Source organism: Myodes glareolus, chromosome 18, assembly GCF_982192425.1.
Source record: "Myodes glareolus chromosome 18, mMyoGla1.1, whole genome shotgun sequence".
NCBI lineage: Eukaryota > Metazoa > Chordata > Mammalia > Rodentia > Cricetidae > Myodes > Myodes glareolus.
In genome coordinates this window covers 24293379-24318635 of record NC_142043.1, presented here as the reverse complement: position 1 = coordinate 24318635, position 25257 = coordinate 24293379, and the positions used below count along the sequence as shown (strand labels likewise).

At 36.4% G+C, this 25257-nt stretch overlaps 1 protein-coding gene across 4 annotated transcripts in view; it reads left to right on the top strand.

Annotated features, from left to right (window-relative positions):
* The window catches only part of Adgrb3 (adhesion G protein-coupled receptor B3), a 729857-nt gene that overhangs the window by 397778 nt on the left and 306822 nt on the right, over nucleotides 1-25257 (top strand). For all 4 annotated transcript variants that reach the window (XM_085679475.2, XM_085679474.2, XM_085679476.2 and 1 more), the window contains 2 exons: nucleotides 756-858; nucleotides 17442-17485. In XM_085679475.2, coding sequence (XP_085535601.1) covers nucleotides 756-858; nucleotides 17442-17485 — 147 coding nt within the window. The remainder of the gene's footprint in view (nucleotides 1-755; nucleotides 859-17441; nucleotides 17486-25257) is intronic.

Here is a 25257-nt window from a genome sequence, read left to right as displayed (position 1 = left end):
TGTTTTTTGAGACATGGATTCTCTGTGTAGCTCTGGTTGTCCTCAAACTCACAAAAATCCCCTGCTTCTGCTGCCTGAGTGCTGGGAAAAAAGGCATCTGTCATTATTGCCCAGCTATTGATAATTTTCTAGTTATGTATAGAATAAATACAAAGTCTTTGTAAGTGAGTGTTACCTGGCAAGATATTTCAGAAGAGAGATGTTTCTTAGAATTGAGAACATTGCATTAAAGTTCTTCAAGCTTTCTTTTATATCACATTATAGTTTTCTTTTCATCTTCATGCATTTGGGAGAAGCAAACAACACACACACACACACACACACACACACACACACACACACAACCACAAACCCAAAAAATAACTGCCTTAGCAGCACTTGGCAAGAATATTTGGTCTCCTGGAAAATAACGCTGTGAGGCCTTTCTCAAGGTAAATGAGTTATACTCAATCATAGGTTGCCGGATGGTTTCAATTTATTGTTTATTCTTTTTGTGAATGAATTGTACTTAAGTACTCAGAAGGTTGCTGCTATTGTTTTGAAATGATTAAATGCCTTTAGTTTGCCCCCAGAATTTCTACTGAGAAAGCCTGTTCATAAGAGTGTACTGTCTGAATCTTTCTGTGAATAATTTGCCTGTGTCTGTGCTTTTACTGGGGATGCATTACTTAATGTCCTTCCAACAGGTATGGAGTGGCATGAAACAAAGTTTTTATCAATCATTTATCTTTTTAATCATTATTATTGTGTTTCAGAAATTATACTGTCGTTAATTCTAAAATCATCGTGGTCACAATCAGGCCTGAACCCAAAACAACTGATTCAGTTTTGGAGATAGAGCTAGCTCACTTGGCGAATGTAAGTATCATGTATTTGACATTGAGTTGCCTACAGAATTAATGGGGTTAATAATCATTATCTTAACCAATAATACCAAAGCACATTTTCTGCCTTTTTATAATCATAAATAAATTTATTCATTATGAACATGTATAAAATCAGACAACCATGTAATTCTATGCTTTCATTCATGATAAAACTGTCTTCAGTTTATCCAAGAGGATAATTAGTAAATTGTTCATTTATCTGAGCACGCATGTTTACTGAATTCTTGTTATGTCTTAAGAGTCAAATGCAAATAAGAATCTATCTTACTATGTAGTAGGGGAAGTGATATGGATTTAAAATTCATTAGCAATCAAAACTATGAACAACTCCAAGGTGAGGAATTAACTTAGAGAATATTGTGTTTCGGTATTGAAGATAATGAGACTGGCGAGATGGCTTAGTGGTTAAAAGCACTGCGTGCTCTCTCTAAGGATTCAGGTTTAATTCCCAGCATCTATAATATGGCCGCTCACAATATGAAACTCAAATTCCAAGGGTTCTGATGTCCTCTTCTGGTCACCTTGGCCACAAGGACCCCATAAGATATACAAGCATACATGCAGGCAAAACACCCATAAAGTAATCTTTTAGTTGCTCTAATATATAGGGTGGGATGTAAAAGTGCTAATACTTACAGTTTCAATCTTTTCACTTTTACCCTTAATTTTAGTAAAGAATTGTTCAACTTGTCTGTGTGCTCTAGCAGTCTGAATCGGGACTTCATGCCAGCATGATCTGAGTCTTTCCCTAACTCAGTCCAGCTGCAGCTGAGTCTTGCCACTGGGTCTTATTCAGTCTGGCATAGATGTAAAATTATTTCCTCTCATGTTCACATTTAATTAAATAATTAAATAGTGAATTGATTAGGGCAAGAAGTGTGGTTCCTGTCAAGACCATCCCTATAATGTCATTTCCCTTCCTATATTAAAAAAGACCATTATAATATGGTACTATTTTATTTTTTATTTTACTGTTCCTTGCAATATTTCTATGAAGGCGATTTTTGTCTTAAAGAAAACAGTGATTGTATTGTTTTCTCAAGTTCATGTAATTAGTGAAGAAGAGAGTTTACATCCACTCCCTTTGGGCTACAAAGCTCAGATGTTTCTGTTATGGTGTAATTTCTAATTTCCCCCAGAAATCGGCCTTAGTTTTATCGAAAGGAATAATCATCCTTCCTGAGAACATTATCATAAGAGGCCGCAGGCTTCGGGACTGTTTAATGAAACTGCAAATCTTTCTGTAATGGCTTTCCAACATTGTAATTAATATTTAAACTATTAGATCTTTCCGACTTTCGATGGCATGTGACCAAGCTGAAGATTTATCCTCAGTATCCCCTTCACCGCGTAACTGTACTGAAAACTGAAAGAGACACAGTGACTTTTTAATAAGAAACTTATTTGTTCATGTGTTCTAAATTCCCTGAAATTTTGTCTGTTTTGTTTGTTGTTATCCTTTCTTGTAGACACACTGTATCGTTATAGGCAGTAAAACATAAGAGATATTGTTATTTGCAGTGTAAATCTAAGACTACAAGATAAGCAGAGCAGCATTAGAAAATGAACCTTGCTTCCTATGCAAAAGATGCTAGAGAAATGTATTCTGCTGAATAGAAAAAGAACAATCACAAAAAAATGTTTCAATGAAACAGTCTTTATTGTTTACTTTTCTCAACTCTGAACAAATATTTCATGAAACAACTTAAGTGAGAAATGATTTATTGTGTCTTCTGGGTTTAGAGGGTTTGGGCCCAAATTGTGTGACCACAGGAGCTTGGGCAGAGTGTTGAGAATTAGGGACAAAGCTATTCTTCCCTTCTTGGTGGGCAGGAAGTTTTGAGAGAAACTGGTTTCCATGTGTAACCTTTAAAGGCACAGCACCCTCTGACCTACCTCTTCCTACTAGGTCTCTCCTCTGGCATAGTCTGTATCATCCCACTGGCTGACTTAAGTGTTGCTGCATGAGATTGTGAAGGACATTTCGTATTAAAACCATAGCACACTCTTGTAACTTTACCAAGGCTATTTTAAATGAACGTGTTCTCCTCCCTCCCGGTCACACCCCCTCCAAATTTACTCAGAAAAGCTTACCTATTTCCCCTTTCCAGGGGCTCCCATGTATGTCTCTTTAAGGTCCTCCTTGTTACTTAGCTTCTCATGCCTAACTTATGAGTGAGTGCATACCGTGTCAAGATGGTTGAGTTGGGGAAGGGACAGAGAGGAAGAGCAAGGAAAGAGATATCTTGAGCCATTATGGGGTTACAGAGAAATGTGGTGCTAGGGAAACTCCCAGGAATTTACAAGGATGACCCCAGATAAGAGTCTCATCAATATTTGAGAGGGTGCCTTCATCTGTAATCAGATTGATGGCCATCCTAATTGTCATCATAGAACCTTCATCCAGTAATTTGTAGAAGCAGATGCAGAAATACACAGCTAAGCACTCTGTTGAGCTTCCAGAGTCCAGTTGAAGAGAGGAAGAAGAAATTATATGAGCAAAGGGGTCAAGATCTAATGGGAAATCCACAGAGACAGTTGACCCAAGCTAGTGGGAGCTCAATGACTCTATACTGACAGCTGGGGAACCTACATAGAACTGAACTAGGCCCTCTGCATGTGGGTGACATTTCTGTGACTTGGGCAGTCTATGGGAACACTGGTCTTGGAACCATGATTTTCCCCCAGTGCAAGAACTTGTTCTTTGGAGCCCATTCTCATTTGAGGGATACCTTGCTCAGCCTAGATACAGGAAGGAGGAGCTTGGTCCTGCCTCAGCTTGATATGCCAGACTTTTTATGACTCCCCATGGAAAGGCTAACCCTTTCTGAGGAGTGAATGGGGGGTTTAGGTGAGGGGGGAACAAGAGTAGGGAAGGGAGGAGGAACTGTGGTTGGTATATAAATGAAAAATTAAAAATTAATAAATAAATAAAATGAACATGTTTGTTATATGAGTCAAAACTTTCTGCAAATATGTATTAGTTGGGTGTTTTTAATAAGGTAGATCATATATAAAAATGTTGTCTATATATGGGAAATAGAGTAGATTATAAACAACTTTTATTATGCACCAGCAAGATCCTGCAGTGACATGAAAGTCAACATAGAAGTACAGCTTATTAAACACAGGGGGAGCATGATTTGATGTCCTTCTGACCTTCAGTTTTGATGAGTTCCTCTTTTCAAACATGACTTTAACTAGCGCTTCTAGACTGGTGCTCCTCTGGACAATTCTGTTCTTCCTCTACTTTAAATATGTATCACATAGTTTTTACAATATCTATAGGCCTTTGGGCTTATTGTTTTGAATTTTTAACTCTTATTACATTTACATTTATATTGTCACCAAAATTTGATTTTGAAAAATATTTTATTCTTCACCGAAAATAAAAGACGTGACCGATTTACTGAATATCTTGATATTTATTGCCAGTCATATACTAGCATTTCACATACTGATATTAGTTTATTTCCATTAAAGAGGAAATAAAATAGCCTATGAGAAACATTGAAATCTCAGGTAGAATATAACAAAATGAATTTTAATGTGAACACTGAAGCAAATAAGCTAAAGCTTCCTTATATACACACATCTGCGTATTCATTGATGTTATCTTTGCAATTGAACTATTTTTAATATAAAAAATCTATAGTGGCACATCTGTGTGTATATATATATATATGTCATCTATATGTATGTCTTTTATAAATATATATCCGATTTTCATATAGCTATAGTTTCTGCTGCACTGTTCTGAGCTGAGCAATGAATACCAACTTACACATGAGATGTGCTCCATATGTCATGTGAATAAAACAGAGAGATGGGAATTGCATGTTATAGTGAGTCTAGGGAAAAGCCTATTAACATTTGTAAATGAAATCTGCCCTTTTAAAAAGCTTTCTCACAAATAGCATTTATAGTATGTTAAATGTAATAAGGCCCTTGGGAACCCGCAGGAATAGAAAATAGAATATGGAACCATGCCATTCCAAATGATATTTAGTAAAGTAAATTGCCATTCTAACTAGCATAGTCATTAATGAGCGGCGCACTATTCACCGTTCACTTTCTCAGAGTTGAAGCTTCACTCCCACGAGCTATAAAGGAAAAGTTTCTGATGCTTAATCTTTAGACATAGCAATCCTTGGCTTTTAAGTATTATCAATGTTGGTTTTCCCAGGAAAAGACATTTGTATTGTGTATTACTGTTGTTGTTAAGAATTAAACTTTTACATATAAAAATTTTTGATTCTGTAAGATATATGTGAAGATACTCATTTTATTGAAAATAATTACTGAGATTTAAATAAGGACAGTCGCTTGCATCTATATATACACAAAAGTACATACACATACACTCACTCTGAGTGTTTGTTGGGTGACAATCTAGACCTACTGTGTCTTTTCAAGGTAGATGGCACCCTTGTATTTAAAGGGATGTTAATAAATTAGAAAATAAAAGCACTGTAGCTATGTCATTTGCTTCAGCTTTGAAAATCTGAAAATTTACTGTTTTCCCAAATAAAATATAGCTATGTAATTCTTTCTGTTAAGGTTGAAATATGCTTCTGAATCTTACTGGTTTGTGATCTAATCTTGGAAAAAGCAAACAAAACAAACCTAAAACCAATACTATAAATAGGATGCTCCTGCTTCTGTCTATCAATGCCGAGAAGCAAATTATCATAGTTATTTGGAGTTCCTGAAGTAGATATATATGTAAATTCTTATGAGAATATGGGCTTGAATGTTTTACTTCCTTCACCATATTCTTGTATGATAACACACCAGACTTACAAATGATAAAATCTGATATATATGAATGAATGTAAATTGATTGCAAACCATTTCATTTATAAATCACAGAAGGGAAACATGGTGGAAATGTTCAGTGCTTTCTTCCACTGATAAGCATGAGATACAATAAAATTAAATCCCAACATGCACTATTAATTTCATGATTATCAAAGTTGATGAAGTATTGAAAATCATTTTCCCAAATTGTAGAAATTGCAAACTATGAATCCATGATTTTCACAAATGTCACTTTTTCAATTGTTTTTCCTTTCTAACTTTTGTCTATTTCTGATATTTTGCCTAATTAAAGCTCTTGATGATTGTTTTTGGAAAATCTTGAAATGCTAACCAGACAAGAAGATAGATGTTCTGCCAATAGCTAAAAGCAAGATAAAAATTGTTCTCTGATTACTTCTTTGGGTTATGTTTTGTATTTCTCAACATAAGAAAGGGTCCTCCTCACATTTTCCATGTAGTTTTATTTCTTATCAACAACATCTACTCGTTATTTTATGCAAATATTTTAGAATAGTTGTCTTCAAGCAAGGAAGGATCAGCAATTTTTTTCACTGAAGTGGCAGGTAGTAAATACTTCATACATGGATGACTAATTATTTTTGTCACATGTATTCAATTATGCTAGCATAATTTGAAAACAGTTACAGGAAATACATAAATAAATATTTATATCTACATATATAAATAAAATATGTAATTAGACATGTCTCTATCCTGATAAAATTTTATTTATGAAAATAGCTAGTAGGCTAGATTGAGCTTCTGTGTGGGAAGCAGAATAGAGGTCGTATTGCATGAGTTCTAACTGGTCTTTTTAAGAAATACCAAGAGCCAGATATCAGGGTAAATGCTGAAAGATCTGAGAGACAAAGGAACAAGTCACTGACAACTCTTACCTTGTTATCCTGTCAGCCAAAAAAGGGTCAAGGTACTGTCTCCTCTCACCTTATATGCCTCTCTCTGCCCAACCATATGACTTCTGCCTGTTTGTACAGACCTCCAGACCTCTATGGTTAACTAGTGGCTAGCCCTGCTCTCTGATCTTTAGGCAAGCTTTATTTGTTAGAGTAAAATCAAGATATCATCACAAGGACCTTTTAAAATTGCCAGCTCCTTCTCGCCTAAAGCCTATGGATGTGTTCTATTACATGTGAAATGGGACTTCCGTGTGATTGTATATCCAAAGTTATGTCGTACATATGTACATTTATAATATGTGTATGTTCAAAGTAAATGTTGTAAAGTGATTGAATGTAGAGACGTTGCAATTAGGAAATTGACCCAGGTCTTCAGAATAGGTGGGGTTTAATTAAATGAACCACTGATTGTAAAGAACTTTTCTCAGATGTGGTCAAACAAAAGCAATGTAAGAAGGCCTCAACTTGTCACTGCTATCACTGAGGACAACGAAAGCATCCCAAAGTCCAGATGTGGTCTCAGAAACTGATAACAACCCTTGGTTGCTAACTAACAAGTGGGACCTCAGCCCTACAACTGAAAGGAACTATAATGGATTCACCCATGTTCTTTAGAAAGGGATGCAAGCCTATTGACACTTTGATTGCGATCATGTAAAATTCTTAAGCAGAAATGTGTGCTGTTTGGGTTTTGTTAACTTGACTCAAGTTAGAATTATCTGGGAAGAGGAATCTCAAATGAGAAAATGTCATCAGATTACATCTAGGCAAGTTTGTAGTGCATTTTCTTGATTAATGATTGATATGGTAGGGCCCAGTTCAATATAGTCTACGCCTGGGCAAGTGGTCCCGGATTGTGTGAGAAAGCAGGGTGAGCAAACCACACAGCAGGTCAGGGAGCAGTGTTCTTCTATGACCTGTGCTTCAGTTCTTGACTCTAAATTCCTACCTTTACTTCCTGCTCTGACTTCCCTTCCAGCCCCAACTTGCTTTTAGTCACAGTGTTTATCACAATAATAGTAACTAAATTAAAATAAAACCCAACTGACTTTTGACCTGTGGAAACTGTGACATTCTAAATCCATTTTGTTTTGAACTGCTATATTTATGGTAATGTGTTAGCAAAGCAGTAAAATGTTAATAGAGCCTGCATTGGAGCACTAGTTATAAGATGAAAGTAATCTATATTCCACATTGAGAATATCATTCAGAGTCAACTGGACTAAAGCACACCACTCTTTCCTATAAAAATCACCTGCCTACTAGAGTACGTCTTTCCTTGACTATCGTGTTAGCACTGTCGGAACATCGTTAAGGAAATCATCAGACATGGAGAGTGGTTCATGTAAGATGATGAGGGATAATGGAAACAACTGAAGGATGTCATGAGACAGCATCACCTAGACAGCACGAGATGACATGCACAAAATGCTAGATGAAGACATCCTGACATCCGTACTTACGCTATGTTCCTGTAGCAACTTCGCTGAACTTCTCTGTGGGTAGAGGATAGACTGCCGCTGTGCAAATTACTTCTGCCCATTTCCATCTCTGCTACAGCCTCATGTAAACCTTATCCAGACACGTTCTTGACTATAAACCGGAATAGTCCTTGCCGACGGTTATATGGAATCTACCTAAGTAGTTATTTATTAAAGTTCTTGATATTTTGAATTATATGAAATGCTTGAGTTGTTCAACCCTAGAAGGCACTTGTTTGCTGAAACATATGTTAGAATGTATTTAGTTATTATTGTGAACAATGTAGTCACATATGGGTTAAAAAAACTCTAAGATGTATGTGTAGGAACAATAAAATTAAAGACGTGTAAAATATGACTACAGTTCTACATTTTACTACTTCCCATATGACAAACCATATTCACAAAGAAATAATGATCAATCAGGTTAGTATTATATCTCTGAAATTAGAAAAGAAAAATGTTATGCCATCCAAACTCTGTGTCATTTCCTTCATATTTAAAGTGTAAACATATAGCAGAAACTAAATCAAGTATATGCTTTCTCCAGTTAAATAATCACTAACTTCCCAAGACGGATAAGACATAGAGATGACTGGTCTAGATATTAAAAGAGTGCATTTCTCACTGTACTGACCTTTCTGTAACTCTGTTGTAGCAAAGTCCTCTCTTTCTTTTCCACATCTTTGGTGTAACTGGTCCACAATATAATACTTTCAATAGATGCCTTCAAAATCTATCAAAATATTTTGAGTCTTCACATTCCTATAGATGAGTACATTGCTGTCATTTATACAGTTCTGAAGCTCTTAAAACTTTAGATACATGTCAAATTCCTTCAGAAACAGTGCCAGCAAAACACAGAGAGTTAAACCTGATTTTCACTTTCTACTTTAACTAGAATACTATAATATGGAGTTGTCTTTATCATTACATAGAGAATAGATTGAGGATATTCAATCTAATTCCTTTAGTTTAATTTCAGATATATGTGTGTATGTGTGTGTATGATATATATATACATATGTAATTAATTAGAATATAATTACATTGCTTCTCACTTCCTCTCTTATTATTACCATGTCACCCCATCCCACTCCAAGTTTCAAATTACCAACCTCCTCTTCTTTAAGTATTATTTTTATACACACACACACACACACACACACACACACACACATAAAATGCAACCTGTTGAATCCATTCACTTTGCATAATGAATAACCAATTAGGAATCCCATCTCTGGAGAACAGTAACTCTTCCTTGCTCAGCAATTGTTAATTGCTTGTAGTTCATCTCGAAGTGGGGACCTGTGAGATTTTCCTCATCTCCATTGGGATGTCACCTGGAATTGTTCCATTGTTAAGGCGACCATGTTTCTCAGATTTCATTGGTGTAGCTTCTCTGTCATAGCTAGAAAGCACAACCTCACATCAAGTTACCTGGTCCTCTGGCTCTTACAATCTTCTCTCCCCTTCAGAGATGTTCCTTGAGCCTTAGGTGCAGGAGTTAAGATGTAGATTTATCTTCTGTGCTACAAAAAGAATCTTCTTTGATGAAGGGTGAAACATATGTTTCTCTGTGGCTATAACGGTAAGTATTTAGAACAAATTTAGGAATTATACTGATTTAAGAAAGCAATGGTAGTATATTTTCCTCTTGAGTTCTCTGACCTCTCCAGGCACAGGTAGACTACTAGTCTTATAGTAACAGGCATGATTCCCCCTGGTGAAACTAAGCTCAGCCAAGTCTAGCATTTGTGTGAGTGTATGTTTCTTGCATGTGTATATTGTGTATCTGTGTGTGCTCTTGTGTGTGTTGTATATGTGTGCATGCTTAATTTGTTTCTTGTTTTGCACTGAAGATTGAACTAAGAATTGAACTTCAACTAATTGAAGATTGAATTAAGTAAGAACTGGCTCTTACACATTAAGTATGTTCTCTTCCAGGTTATTTTTACCTAAGGCCTTATTTTAAATTTAGAAAATGAAGAAAAGATAGTAGTATCTGTTGAGTAGCCTCTCATCCACACTGAAAAACTCGGTGTCTGTGGGATCAGTAAATGTGACAGAAAGAATCATTCTGGATCATCTGACTCAGAGCCCTAGAAATGTTAGTTAAGATGAAATCACTGTCCTTCCTTGTGTCCCTTCTTTGTGTCTTTAGCTATTTATGTCCACATCTGTTTACTTGCATTGTTTCCACAGACCAAGGCTGTTTTGATTCGAGAGGCTGTGAAAAGTTGAGACATTCCTGATAGGCAATTTCCTGTGACGTCTGCAGCTTCCATCTACGAACCTTTGGAAGTCTGGATGATAACAGACCAGCCAGGCTGTTCCTGGGGAACACAAACCCCTATTTGCTGGTTCTTAGTCTCACAGAGAAATAATAATAATCATCATTAAAACTTACAATAAGTAAATAAAACACATTCAAAAGGACGTTCTAATTCAGTTTTATTGTTGATTTGGAGAAGAGCAGCAAAGGAAGACTGTTAGTGCCAAAATCTGCCCGAGGAAGGGAAACGGACAGGAGAAAGAGAAAGCCAGACATTTTGAGTTCCAGAATAAATTTTGCAAACACTTCCAATGTGGTTGAGGAGCTTAGAAGGGAATAGTATCATAAGCAACAGGACACTCAGTCTCGGGCTTTGACTAGTATCCTAACAAAGGATCTGTAAAGCATGAAAGAAGTACTGTTTTCCAGGTATAAGTTCCTCATAGCAGTGAGGATCTGCAGGCAGCTGTACTGAGAAAGGGCTCTCTTGTGTGTACAAACCCACACTTCATGAGGAGAGAGTTATTCCTCCTCGCCATGCCTTCAGGAAACTCAGCTGTCTGCAAGGGTGCTCCCCTGACAGTTTACTGCAATCCTATAATTTTGTGGGATGTTTAGAATGCCATGCCCCCCAGGACCAGGCTATGAATCATATCTCGTTCGTTAGACCAAAACTTGTACAACATAGATTTTATTTGTTTGCTTTTTATTTTGTTTTGGCTTCCAAGACAGGGTTCCTCTGTGTAGCTCTAGCTGTCCTAGAACTCACTCTGTAGACCAGACTAGCCTCACACTCCCAGATCCACCTGCCTCTGCCTTCCCAGTACCACTGCCTGGTTGATGGATTTTAAAACTAAAGAAAATTTATAATTGTATATTAACCATGCTTTACCAGTATGAGATAGCTTTCCCTTGACATCTTTGTTGTATTCAGCAAAGCCCTCGAACTTCTACCCTTTAAATGATATTTTAAATCTTTAAATGGCCATTTTTGATGATTCTTTCTGCCTTTCCCATGGCATTATGAAGTCTAAGATGAGCAATTATGAAACTTTCTTTTTCACAAATTGGTGTGCCATCAGGGAAATGAAAGGAGGGTCCAGTGCTCATTGTACTCATTGTAAGGTCAGGTCATCCTCAGTGGCCTACAACCCTGCTAGTTGTCTGACTAGCTACATGCCAACTCTTATTTTTATCTTTCCATATTTTTAATCGACAAATAATGATGCTATGTTTATGGGTTGCAAAGTGATGAATTAATACATGTATACTACATAAAATCATTGTCATGCTAATTATCACATCTATCACACATCTATCACTCCCCAATAGTTTCACTCAGACAGGAAAGATAAGCTTCAATGATCTATTGCCCACTGTTGCCACAGGGTACAACTTTTTTGTCATTTGCACAGTGTGGGCTTTCTTTCTGATCTTTTACACACATTCTACATGCAACTTTGTGATCACATAAACATGCCTTACTGGCATCTACAAACTAAACCCCGATTTTAACCCTTACTAAAACCCAAATACAGTGAGTCACAGGTTACCTTCAGAGACTCCAGAATGCCTGTGTATCTGAGCCAGTGTCCCAGCCAGTTCCAGTCAGCCTTGGTGCTTGGCATGGTGGGTAATAAATACGGTTCCAACTGTCCTTTTTGCCAACAGATTGCTTTTTTTCTCATAAGCTAATTTTGTAGGCTTTGTGTAAGGCTTCCCTGACCTCTTTCCCTGCCCTCATCTTTATCCCCAAGACTTAGATGTATTTAAAGTACTCCATTAGGGGGGAAAGAATCCAATTATGAATACCACTGTAGAACCACTTCACATATAAGAGGATGTCAAGTTCTCTGTACACAGAAAAGGGAAAGAGAGAATCGCCCAAAGGAAACACATTGACCACGCCGAACATATGTCCCACTGTTAAATAAATACATGCTTTGTTTGGTGTTGAGACAGAAGAGAAAGCTAAAAGAAAACAGGGAAGCCTCTTTGAGGTAGAGCGGAGAGTTATCTGTAGTAGTTGTGAGGGCAGCTGGGGTTGAGACAGAGCTCTGCCCTGTTACCTCTACGAGCTGAAGTGTCACCTAAATTTTTAGGGACTTTCATATAGGTAAATTAGAATCAGTGTCATAGTCAGAAAAGAATTTCTTTTCCAGTGTAAGGAAGAGCTGAGGTTCAATAAAAATCGAAAGGTGGATAGGGAAGGAATAAAGCACACACAAGAGCATGGGTGTGGGCCCTCAAAAGAGTTGCAGTTTATTAAAAACATTTTAAAGACTTATTTTCCTGGTGTGTGTGTGTGTGTGTGTGTGTGTGTGTGTGTGTGTGTGTGTGATGTATGTGTAGTGTGTATGTGTATAATGTATGTGTAGTATGTGTGTAGTGTGTGTGTGTGTATGTCTGTGTGGTGTGTATGTGTATAATGTGTGTGTGGTGTGTATGTGTATAATGTGAGCGTGTGTTTAGTGTGTGTGTGTAGTGTGTGTATGTCTGTGTGTCTGTAATGTGTACAAGTGCCCACATCAGCCGGAAGCAAGCATTGGGTGGTCTTTAACACAGTTTTGAGCTTCCTGATGTGGGTGCTGGGAGCCAAACTCCTGTTCTATGAGAGCAGTAAATTCTCTAACAGCTGAACCATCTCCCTCTAAAGACATTCTTAACACTGAGTTTAGTCGTGGAGGTTAGGAGACAGGCTCTCAGGGGAAGAACAAGACTCTTGTGTGAGTATGGACTTCTTAGGGGTGAATAGCAATCCAAATGTCCTAGTGTTGAGCATATATAAGATTTTGGGAAAGTGTTGGATTTCACTGCATAATGGTTTCCTAAAGGACTCTCCCCTCCTACACCACGAGTCACAGGGGTTACAAAAGGATTTTAGAATCTGTCTTTTCTGTAAAAGAGGCTTCTGGTAAGATTTTTAATATATCTCAGTTTTACAGTTGGGAAAAGGGGGAAGGCCTTAAGCAAGTGTTAATTGTTCTGGAGTTCTCAACTCTCAGGGGCCCAGAGGCCTCAACCAGACTCCAACGTGAGAAACTCCTTCCCATTCCCAACGCTCCTATACTTTTCGACATTTTTCTGTCTTGTCTTGTAATTAGGATATTTGAGCCATGTGGTCTTTTAAAATGTGTAAAAGTGTGTAAGCAAGGATTTTAAATTGACTTGAATTGTACAATTTTGATTGGAGTCTACGGAGGCAGATTATTTGTTTGTTTTGATAAAAAATTGACAATAACAGTGCATATTTTCTAAACTTTTTCAAATGTATGCGGTTTCAGTGCATTCAAGTGTCAATTACATAGACAGCTTGGTAAATTAGTCTTTAGCCCATCTGTCCCATGTACCTGACAACTTTTGTTAGCTAATGAATTTAAAGCCAGCTTGTGTGGGTTCCTTCCCAGATTGCTTACAGTCTGCTAGTTCCTGCCATTACATTTTCTTCCTGCTTTCTGTAAGACTGTCCTTTCTATTATTGATTTCCATAAGTTCCTCAAAACAGATCTTGTAGCCCGGTCACTGTGACAGAAGTATCTGAAAATTATAGCCAATATTTTATAAGTAGTTTCTTGAAAGAACCACTCAGCCTGTTTGGGGTTCATTCATTGTTTTTAAGAGTTCATTTGTTGCTGCTCTTTTTTTTTCATACTTGCCCTTTTATTCCTTATGTAACTGAGTCCATCTAAATATTACGATAACCATACCTGCTGTTCTGTGTACTTCCAAAACTTCAAATATTCCGTTATTGATCACGGTGCCTAAGTCTACATACACAGCGGCAACTGCACTGCATGATTTATCCAGAGAAGCATTAGCCTGTTTTGTGCATGTCGGGTGGGACGGTACGTTTTACACTGGTATTAATTCTCATTGGCTGCTATTAAAATTTTCATAAGGAGAGGAAGTTAGAGAAGCATGAAATAGAATCTAAGAGGTAAAGGGGTGGTAAAACTAGAGACTAGAACTGAGTATAGACCAAGCTGTGTAGTAAGACTACAAGACACATTCTCATCTTTACGACTTTATCTAATGCTTTGGGTGCTGAAAGAGAAAGGGGTAGCCAATGCTTTAAGATTGGGTTGCATTTGCTTTCTAATATTGTTTTCTCTTGTTTTAACCTGCAATCAATATAAATAATTGAAAATTACCAAGCACTGAGGCTAGACAGGTGGTTCAGCAGTTAAAAATACTGGTTGCTCTCCCAAAGGACCCAGATTTTAGTACCAGAACCCAAATAGTGGCTCACAATTGTTGATAACAACTTCAGTTCCAGAGAATTCATTCTTGTCTTTGGCTTTTGCAGGCCTCAGACACATGTGTGGTGCACTAATATACATCCAGAGACACCAGTCATGTATATAGCTTTTTTAAAAAAATCAAGCATATAAGTATATCCTGTGTCTATAGAAAGGTTTGACTTAACTCATAGATTTATAGAAGCAGCCAGATGGTGGTGACACATGCCTTTAATCCCAGCGCTTGGAAGGTAGAGGCAGGTGAATCTCTATGAATTCAAGGCCAGCCTGATTTACAAGAACTAGTTCCAGGACAGGCTCCAAAGCTACAGAGAAACCCTGTCTCAGGAAAAAAAGAAAGATTTCTAGAAGCAGATTCCTTACCTCCACTTGTATTTAATATTCATGAAATGTGTACTTCCAAGTCCTCTTCTTCATTGTGATAAACCAAGGATAATGAGCTTCTGTGAATAAAATATTACATAAATACAACAAAACTATATGTTTTAGCTATTTAATATTTATCAGAAAAATTACAATAGCCATAAATCTAAAAACAACCAGATAAGATCTGATAAAGACAGGAAAAATCTATGTGGGACACCATTGTATCCTTATCGCATGACCATGCAGCTATACTTTTCCCTTAAAAGCCTAATGAGAATCTATGCCTTCCATAACACCTCTTGCTATTAGCACAGATTATTAGTGTCGTCCTTAGAAATATCTGACTTGTGATATTTATATCTCTTTGCTTGTTATGGAAACATTACATATGTATGTTTCTGTAACATGTGGGGCTGGCTTGTTGAGGTATCTGTCCCGCCCGGTACCCCCACAACCAGCAATTCCCAAAGAAAATAACGCAGAGTCTACATTAGGTTATAAACTGATTGACCCATTAGCTCAGTCTTCTTATTAACTAATTCTTACATCTTACAGTAACCCATAATTATTGTCTATGTTAGCCATATGGCTTGGTACCTTTTTCAGTTGTCAGCTCACATGTTGCTTCCTCAGTGGTCTGGGCAGGAGTGGCAGAGGGAGCTTCCTGCTTCCCAGAATGCTCCCAGTCTCTTTGCTCCACCCTTACTTTCTGTCTGGCTTTCCCGTCTATACTGCCTGCCTGGCCAATCAGCGTTTTATTAAAATATGATTGACAGAATACAGACAATTCTCCCACCCCATGTTTCTTATTTACCTTCAATGGGTCTATGGCCATTCTTTTCCAGGAAAGGGAGTATCTTTATGATATAATAGAGTCTGAAAACATCATATTTGGATATGATTGTCTGATGATAAGATGCCTTGAATATGTTCTTTGGAGAGTAAAACTGTGTTATAAATATTAGAATTACTCATATGTAACTACTAAAGTGTGTAATAAATAAATGAGGTTAAGTTGGTTTCATAAACTTTAATGAGACTGATTTTTATTTTTAATAAAATTCTAAAATTGATCCAGTGAATATCTCTTGTCCCACCATGACCCCTTTCTAGACATTCAGGACATTCCTTTCAGCCCTGTAATTAGAGACTTGGAGTCCTAAAGACTGAGTTATCCTTCCTTGTTTCCTACGGAGCATGTTTAAAGGAACACAGAAGCCCATATGAGCTTTGTGCCTTTTAAACTGTGTTGGCCTGGTCACTGTTTTTAACAATGACTTGGTGGGATAGGGTTACAGTCATGTGTGCATCTTAATCCTGCAATGATTCAAAGCTTTGAAAAGACAGTGAGTGTATAGGATACCCACATCAGAAAGAGACTCTGTGTTAAGAGGCAATGTGAGTAATAGAACTCCAGTTCAGGAAGACATTACCAGCTAGCTGATATAATCTGAAGTTTATATTATTATAAATATGTTTTCTAAATTGGAGAGGAAATAGCAGCACTTTGCTCTGCACAGATTGGATGCAAGTGGATGATTTACCTAAGTGGACTTTTAAGATGTGTCTCAGGAAGTATGTATCACAAAGAATAAGAGAACATGAAGCCACAGGATGTCTTTAATGGAATAGAAAAACTCTTAGGAAGCATAAGATAATTTTTAGATATACAAATATTTTACATAAAAAATTGAGTTAGATTTAAGGGGGTAGAAAGCCAATTATGAACAGACAAACAGAAAGAAATCATTTGTCAATATCAGGACTCCACAAAACAAATTGCTTGGACTAACTAGGTGTAGAAAAACCATCATAAAGGCCATGGTGGGTATTTAATACAGTATTACTCAGATGCATAAAAGCTAGCACCTCCTTTTCTTAGAGTTTCATTACATATGACCTCACTGAAATATGACCTGTTGATTAAAGTTCTGTTTGTTACTGGACCCTGAAAATGGACATTTAGCACATTATCTTGTTCTCTAGGAAAAGCCAATGAGATGACATGGTGCTGGAGTGTATACATGTGTAGTGCAGGGTGGGCACATCAATCTATCATAATATTGTAAATGCCTTGGTCTTCATAAAGGATGTAATTGAGCAATTACAATCAGAGAAATGAATGTGACATAGAAATCACCATGACATGACGCTACAGTATATGAAGCATTCCGTTTTCTTTTTCAACATACTAAATACTGTTTATATTTGGAATAAAGATAATTGTTTTGGTAAAATTTCACAAAACAAGTCACCAAATCTATGGGAAAGAAGATATGAATTTCTTACAGGATGAAACAAAAACCCTTTGTGATATATCTTTAACATATCTTTGGCTACAAGATTATAAAGCCAACATTCAATTTGTATTTCAATAATTCAACAATTTTTATATGTATACTCATGGTATATTTTGTTCTCTTTCTTTTTAGGGCACTTTGAATCCCTATTGTGTGTTATGGGATGACTCAAAATCGTAAGTGACTGATGTTTTGTGATCTTACATTGGGATAAATATTCAAAGACAATAAGTTTTCTTAGCTATCTGCTAGTGAATGGAACTATAACCCAGTGGGACGCAAGTTTTGCTGTGGTCCATCTCCAGAGCAGAGTGATGGAAGTTTTTGAGATGATGATACCATCAGTTACTTGTGCAGACAGGACTGTAGAATTTGTAAGCAAATGCTATGTGGATTCTTTTTACAGCTCTGAAATTTTAGAATTATTAAAACTCAAATGTTGTTTCGATACTGTGCCTTAGTAATTTAGGTTAGCATCATAGCTGAAAACAGCAATCTCTCTGACCATTTAGCAAAAACATGCAGACAAGGAGTCTGTTATCAGAATAATAAGAAATTTTTATGGATATTATGAAGAGTACTGTTATTAAATGGGGTAATTTTTTTAAAAAAATATTTATTCAAATCTTTTATGGATTCATGCAGACAAAAGAAAGTAATGGTACTAAATAAGCGTGGGTGGTTCTTCCTTATATTCCTAGTCTTACCCTTATAATTAATTGCAGCGTCTGGTTAAGGTTGTCATCATTGCAATAATAACTCTGGCATTTTGATGTGGAAAGACAAAAAAGACATAATTAATTCTTAGACTCCTATGTGTTCCAAACTTTTTTTCTGCTTTGTTTTGTTTTATTTTGTTGAATGGAGGCCCAATAAATGCTAAATGAATCCCACAGATAATGTTGCCAGATGTGCATACTTGAACATTTTCTCAGTGTCATTTACTCAAAACATGATCTATCTCTAAGATTTTTATGATGTTACCGTCCCTCACTAGAGAGTCTAAGGAGGAATGTTGTTAGAATTCCAAAGATCATAATTATGTTCAGCCCTAGAATGCTTCGTGAAATTTTAAATTAATTTTTTTCATGAGGCCAAAGAAGTTAGTAATATTAATTATTTGGGGCATGCTGATATCTTAGGGGTTGTCTTCTTGGAGCCCTAGTGCCATAAGGAGAATCTGAACTCGTGCTGTTGACACCATGGGAACCTACCGGCCTTTTGGTGCTTTCCTTTGGAAAATCTTTTTGAGAAGGCTATGGTAGTAAGATTTTCCATGGCTTTGCTCTTTGGGATATTGCTAGAGAAAAATGTTGGTTGTGTATTCTAAGGAGCAACTTGGAATGTTTTGTGGCCAAGTGAATGGTCAAACGCTATAACTGTCTAAATGTGTTCCTACTAAAGAAAGACACAAGGAATTTTAATTTCCTTTTTGTTGCTATTGTACATGTCTGTGAGTAATACGCAGTTTGATTTTCTTCTTTTTCTTCTTTTTCTTCTTCTTCTTCTTCTTCTTCTTCTTCTTCTTCTTCTTCTTCTTCTTCTTCTTCTTCTTCTTCTTCTTCTTCTTCTTCCTCTTCTTTTCTCATTCTCCTTCTCCTCCTGCCCCCCCTTCTCATCCTCCTCCCCCTGGACAGAATATACTTTTATATTTGTACCAAAAATGTGGTAATTAAAGAAAAGAAAAACTCATTAGGATTGCTAATGTGGCACTCCAACATGACAAAAAGCATCCCGAGATTGATACCTTCTTTGAGATTTCTTTTAGAAAGCAGGTGTTAGTTTTAATTTATTAGTCTGTTGGTGTCCGAGGTCAGTGTTAACCTTAGAAAATCAATCATACTCAATTTTCTCAGCATCTGCTTGTGAGTTGACTCGTACCCACCTCCAAAAAAATCAGTAGCTTGACAAAATTAAGCTTGTGCATGGTCTTTGAGGAGAATGGTTGAAGAGGGTGGGGTATGTTTTCTTGCATAGCAAAACAAGTCATCTCAGGAGATCAGTATATTTCTGACTTGCTTCCCTGAAAAAATTTGTAAAAGGATCAAAAAGTTTTCCTCTGTGACAAAATTGATCTCATCATACTTTTTACTGGAGTGTTTTCTTGCTAAAATCCTTTCCTAGGTGAGTTTTCAACAGTGAAGAGCAAGGTATTCTATTGCTCTATTCAGTTTTAATTGTACTTTTTGTTAGATTACAATGATTTTAATGATTCGGTGATTGAATCTGAGGACAAATTTTCTAAAGAAAGTTATTAGTGAATAGGTAGTAATATTCCTTTCTATATGAGAGAGGGATGACATAAAAAAATTCATTATTTATTTGTGTGTGTCTTGGGACAGGATCCCACTGTGTAGACTCTGGGTGCCCTGGAAGTGGTTGTGTAGACCAGACTGTTCTGAAACTCACAGATATTCTCCTGCCTCTGTCTCCCAAGTGCAGGGAGTATTTGACCATACCTAGCTTATATGATGATTTTATGATTATGTTAGTGAAGTTGAAATTATAAAATATGTTTTGAATTTGGTTTATCAGATCTCCATCTTTTAAAATTTTTATATTATTTTTATATAAAAACCAGTTCATAATTGTATGTTACTTGTACAACTTTGAACAAACTGTTAGAGCCTGGAGAGATGGCTTAGCAGTTAAGAGCACTGACTGTTCTTCCAAAGGATACAGGTTCAATTCCCAGTACTCACATGGCAGCTCACAATTTTCTGTAACCCCAGTTCCAGGGGGAGTCTAACACCAATGCACATTTTAAAAAAAAGTTAAATTAATTTTTTTAAAAAGCTGCTAAGCTAAACAGTCCCATTGATCTCACTTTGGGTCTCCATATCTACCCATCACCAAGGTCACCCCTGCTGTATATAATTTCTGATATCCCTTAATATATTTGTGTGAGTGAATACTATCTTTATATAAGTGTTGTGTGACATAAAGTGTTGTGTGATATAAAAACTATATTTATATAGGTGTTATATTGTATCTAATACTTGAGACTTCAATTTTAAATTCGACTCTCTTGGAAGTGTTTCTATATTGCTATTTCACTGAGTCCCTCATACTGGCTACATAGTATAAACATCTCATAACATATAATATTCTCTGTAGCAAGCTTTTTCATTTTGGGCAACCAACTAGCTCCAATACCATGACACAGAGATTATTATTATTTATGAATAGTCGACCTTATCTCATTTTAATCTGTTCCTCTTCGTCTACTATTTGTATCAGGGCTTTTTACCTTTCTTTCTGTATGTCTTACTTTCCTTCTTCTCTATCTATATGACTGATGTCTGCCTGCTTCTTGCTCTGGGCATGTCCCTTTCTTTCTCCTGCATTCTACTTTCTCTCTTCTTTCAAGCCTAGATTTCTCCTCCTACCTATTCTTTCTCTGCCCACCAGCCCAGCCTACCCCTGTACTGCCTAGCTATTGGAGGTTGAGCTTTTTATTTCAGCAATCAGATGCCTTAGGCAGGCAAGATGAAACAAATGCAATACATTTTTACATAATTAAACAAATTCAGTATAAACAAGTGTTACACGTCTTTACATGCTAACAAAGGAAGTATAAACAAATGTAACACACCTTCACATCGGTAAAGCAATACTACACAGCATAAACAAACGTAACACATCTTTACATAGTTAAAAATTCCGCAATAATTCTCTATTTGTTCCTCATTCCTATGGATGCAGGACGGTAACCTCAGCCACTTGCATTATTGATCTTAGCCATTCCAACAGATCTGGAATCACAAAGTAGTGTTGATTTCCATTTCCCTGATGGCTAAGGATGTTTAACATTTCTCTAAGCGTTTCTCAGCCATCTGAGATTTCTCTATTGAGACTTCTCTGTTTAGATCTGTACCCATTCAATTGGATTGTTTTGTTTTTAATACCTAGTTTCTTGAGTCCTTTATCTATCTTGAATATTAGACCTCTATCAGATGTGAAGTTGATAAAAAATTATTTCCCATTCCGTACACTGCTATTTCCTTATTGATGTTATCCTTTGCCTTATAGAAGCCTCTTAGTCTCATGGGGTCCCATTTGTTGTTTATCTTAGTGCCTATGCTATAGATACGCTCAAAAAGCCTATTCTTGTGCCAATGAGTTCAAGAATATTCCCCACTTTTTCTTCTCTCCGATTCAGTGTATCTGGGTTTACGTTGAGGTCTTTGATCCAAGTGGAAATGAGGTTTGTGCAGGGTGATAAATATATATTTGTATTCTTCTAAATGCAGACATCAAGTTTGATCAGCACAATTTATTTCAGTTGATTTCTTTTTCCCAGCGTGTATATCTGGCTTCTTTATCAAGACTCAGGTGTCCATAGTGTGTGGTTTTATGTCTGTGTCTTCAGTTCCCTCAATCAATGTGCCTGATTTGTGACAATACCTTACAGTTTTTATTACTATAGGTCTGTAGTACAACTTGAAGCTATGGATGATGATAGTGCCAGATGTTCTTTTATTGCTTATGATTGTTTTAGCTATCTTGAGTTTTATGCTTTTCATTATGATGCTGAGAATTGTCCTTTAAAGGTCTATATTGAATTGTTTTGGGATTTTAATGGGAATTGCAGCGAATCTCTTGATTGGTTTTGGTTGGATGGCCATTTTTACTCTTAATCCTATCAATCTATGAGCATGGGAGGTTTTTTTCCTCTTCTAATATCATCTTCAATTTCTTTCTTCAAATACTTAAAGTTCTTTTAAGTAAATGAATTTATTTATTTATTTTACATCCTACCACAGTTCCCACTCCTTCCTTTACTCCCAGCCCCTCTCCCCTCAAGATGCCGCCTCTGTTCCCAATGCCATCAATCCACTCCTTCTCCATTTTTGTTTCTGAAATGACAGGAATATTGGTATTGAAAGTCTGTTAGAATTCTGAGTTAAAACTGTCTGACCCTGGGCAGTTTTTGTATCTTTGTTTGGTTTGCTTGTTTTGTTTGGTTGGTTTGGTTTTTTTGTTTGTATGTTTGTTTCTTTTTGGCTTTTGTTTTTGTTTTGGTTGAGAGGCTTTTAATAAGTGCTTCTATTTCACTGGGGGGTTACAGGTCTATTTAAATTGTTTACTTGATCTTTATTTGACTTTGGCAAGGGGTGTCTATCAAGAAATTTGTCCATGTCTTAGATTTTCAAATGATGGCATTAAGGTTGTTTTTAAAGTATGACCTTGTGATTGTCAGGATTTCCTTGGTGTCTGTTGTTATATCCCCCTTTGATTTCTGATTTTATTTATTTGGATAATTTCTCTCCATCTTTCAGTGAGTTTTGATAAAAAATTTGTCTTGATTTTGTCAAAGAACTGATTGTTTCTTTGATTCTTTGTATTGTTCTCTTTGTTTCTATTTAATTGATTTCAGCCCTCAATTTGATATTTTCTTACTATCTATTCCTCTTGGGTATGCTTACTTCTTTTTGCTCTAGAACTTTTAGGTATGCTGCTAAGTTGTTAGTTTGAGATTCCTCCTTCTTTTTTAACGTAGATACCTAGTGCTATGAACTTTTCTCTTAGCATTGCTTTCATGGTTTCCCATAAGTTTGGGTATATTGTGTATTCATCTTTGAACCTATGATGTCTTGAATTTCTTTCTTTACTTCTATCTTGACCCAGTAATCATTCAATAGACAGTTGTTCAGTTTCCATTAGTTTGTAAACTTTCTTTGTTTCTCTTGCTGATATCCAGTTTTATTCTTATTTTTTAATTTATTTATTTTCATATTATGTATATTGGTGTTTTGCCATTAGTGTTGGGTACCCTAGAACTAGAATTATAGACAGTTGTAAGCTGCAATGTGGATGCTGGGAATTGAACTTGGGTCCTTAGGAAGAGCAGTCAGTGTTCTTAACCACTGAACCATCTTCCATCCCTCCCTCCATATCCAGTTTTAATCAGTGGTCTGACAGGGTGTAGGGGTTATTTCAACTATCTTGTCTCTGTTGAGATTTGTTTTGTGTCTAAGTATGTGATCAGTTTTGGAGAAAGTTCCATGAGGTGCTAAGAAGGTATATTCTTTTGTGCTTGAGTGGAATATTCTGTAAATATATGTTAGGTTCTTTTGGTTTGTGATTTTAGTTAACTTTGGTATTTCCCTGTTTAGTTTTTTCTCTGGATGATCTGTCCATTGATGAGAGCAGAGTGTTGCAATCTCCCACTATCAGTGTGTGAGCGTCAATGTTTGAATGTGTGATTTAAGCTGTAGTAATGTTTCTTTTATAGATGTGTGTGCTCTTTTGTTTGGAGCATAGTTATTAAGAACTGAAATGTCATCTTGGTGGATTTTTTTCTTTGATTATATGTAGTGTCCTTTCCCATCTCTTTTAATTAATTTTGGTTTGGAATCTATTTTGGTAGATATTAAAATGGCTACACCAGCTTCCATATTAGTTTCATTTTCTTGGAATATCTTTTGCCAACCCTTTTACCCCGAGATAATGGCAAGTCTTGATCTTGAGGTGTGTTTCTTGTATGCAGCCGAAGGATGAGTCCTGTTTTTGTATCCATTCTTTTAATGTGTCTTTCTATTAGGGAATTGAGGTAACTGATATTGAGAGATATTAGTGAACAATGACTTGTAGTTCCTGTTATTTTGTTGTTGCCTCTTGTTGTTGTTGTTGAGAGTGGCCATGTGCGTGTGTGTGTGTGTGTGTGTGTGTGTGTGTGTGTGTCTGTGTGTGTCTGTGTGTGTCTGTGTTTCCCTTCGTTTTGTTTTGGTGATGTGAGATCATTTTCTGTGTTTTCATGTGTGTAGTTAACTTCCCAGGGTTGGAGTTTTCCTTCTAGATACTTCTATAGGGCTGTATTTGTGGATAGATATTGTTTCAACTTGACTTTATCATGGAATAGCTTATTTTCTCCATTTATACTGGGGATAGTAACCCGCACCAGCATTTGTGTTCTCTTACAGTTTACAGCACATCTGTCCAAGACCTTCTGACTTTTAGAGTCTCCATTAAGCAGTCAGGTATAATTCTAATATGTCTGTCTTTATATGTTACTTTGGCTTTTTTTTCTTTTGCAGTTTTTATATTCTTTTTTTGTTCTGTATGTTTACTGTCTTGATCATTATGTGATACAGAAACTTTCTTTTCTAATCCAATCTATATGGTGATTTGTAAGAGTCTTGTACCTTTATAAGCACCTGCTTCTTTAAGTTAGAAAAAGAAATTTCCTGTGATTTTTGTTGAAATATATTCTGAACCTTTGAGAAGGGAATATTCTCCTTCTTCTGCTTTGTTATGACCTTTTATACTGTCCAAATTTCCTGAATGTTTTGTGCCAGGAATTTTTTAGATTTTAATTTTAATTTTATTTGGCCAACATATCCATTTTTTTCTATTGTAGTTCTGCATTTGAAATTTTCTATTTATTATAGTCTATTGGTGACGCTTTCCTCTGTAGGTCCTGAAAGCATTTCTAAATTTTTTCCCTTTTGGATTCCTTTAGTTTGTGTTTTCTTTATTACCATGAATTCCATTTTCAGGACTTTGAATGGTTTTACTTGTTTTCTTCAACTGTTGTTTTGTTAGGGACTTCTTCATTTCCTCCAATTTTTTGTTTGTGTTTCCTTGCTTTCCTCTAGGGATCTATTCATTTCCTCTGTAAGGACCTCTATCATCTTCATACAGTTGATTTTAACTTCTTTTTCCTGTTCTTTTACTGTGATGAATATTCACGACTTGGTGTTGTAGGATAGCTGAGCTCTGGTGTTGACATTTTGCTCTGGCTGCTAATGATTTTATTCCTGTGCCAATGCCTAGGCATTGGGGTTTGGGGTAATTATAGGTCTGGGTGCTGATTTCTGAGTTCCTGTCAGTTGATTGGGAGTTTCATTGCTTGGTTTTTGTTTCCATCCTGAGTTTTCAGAGAATGTGTTGACTGAGTATTGCTTGTTTTTTGAGCCTGTTCAGTAGTGTGTTCATGGCGGAT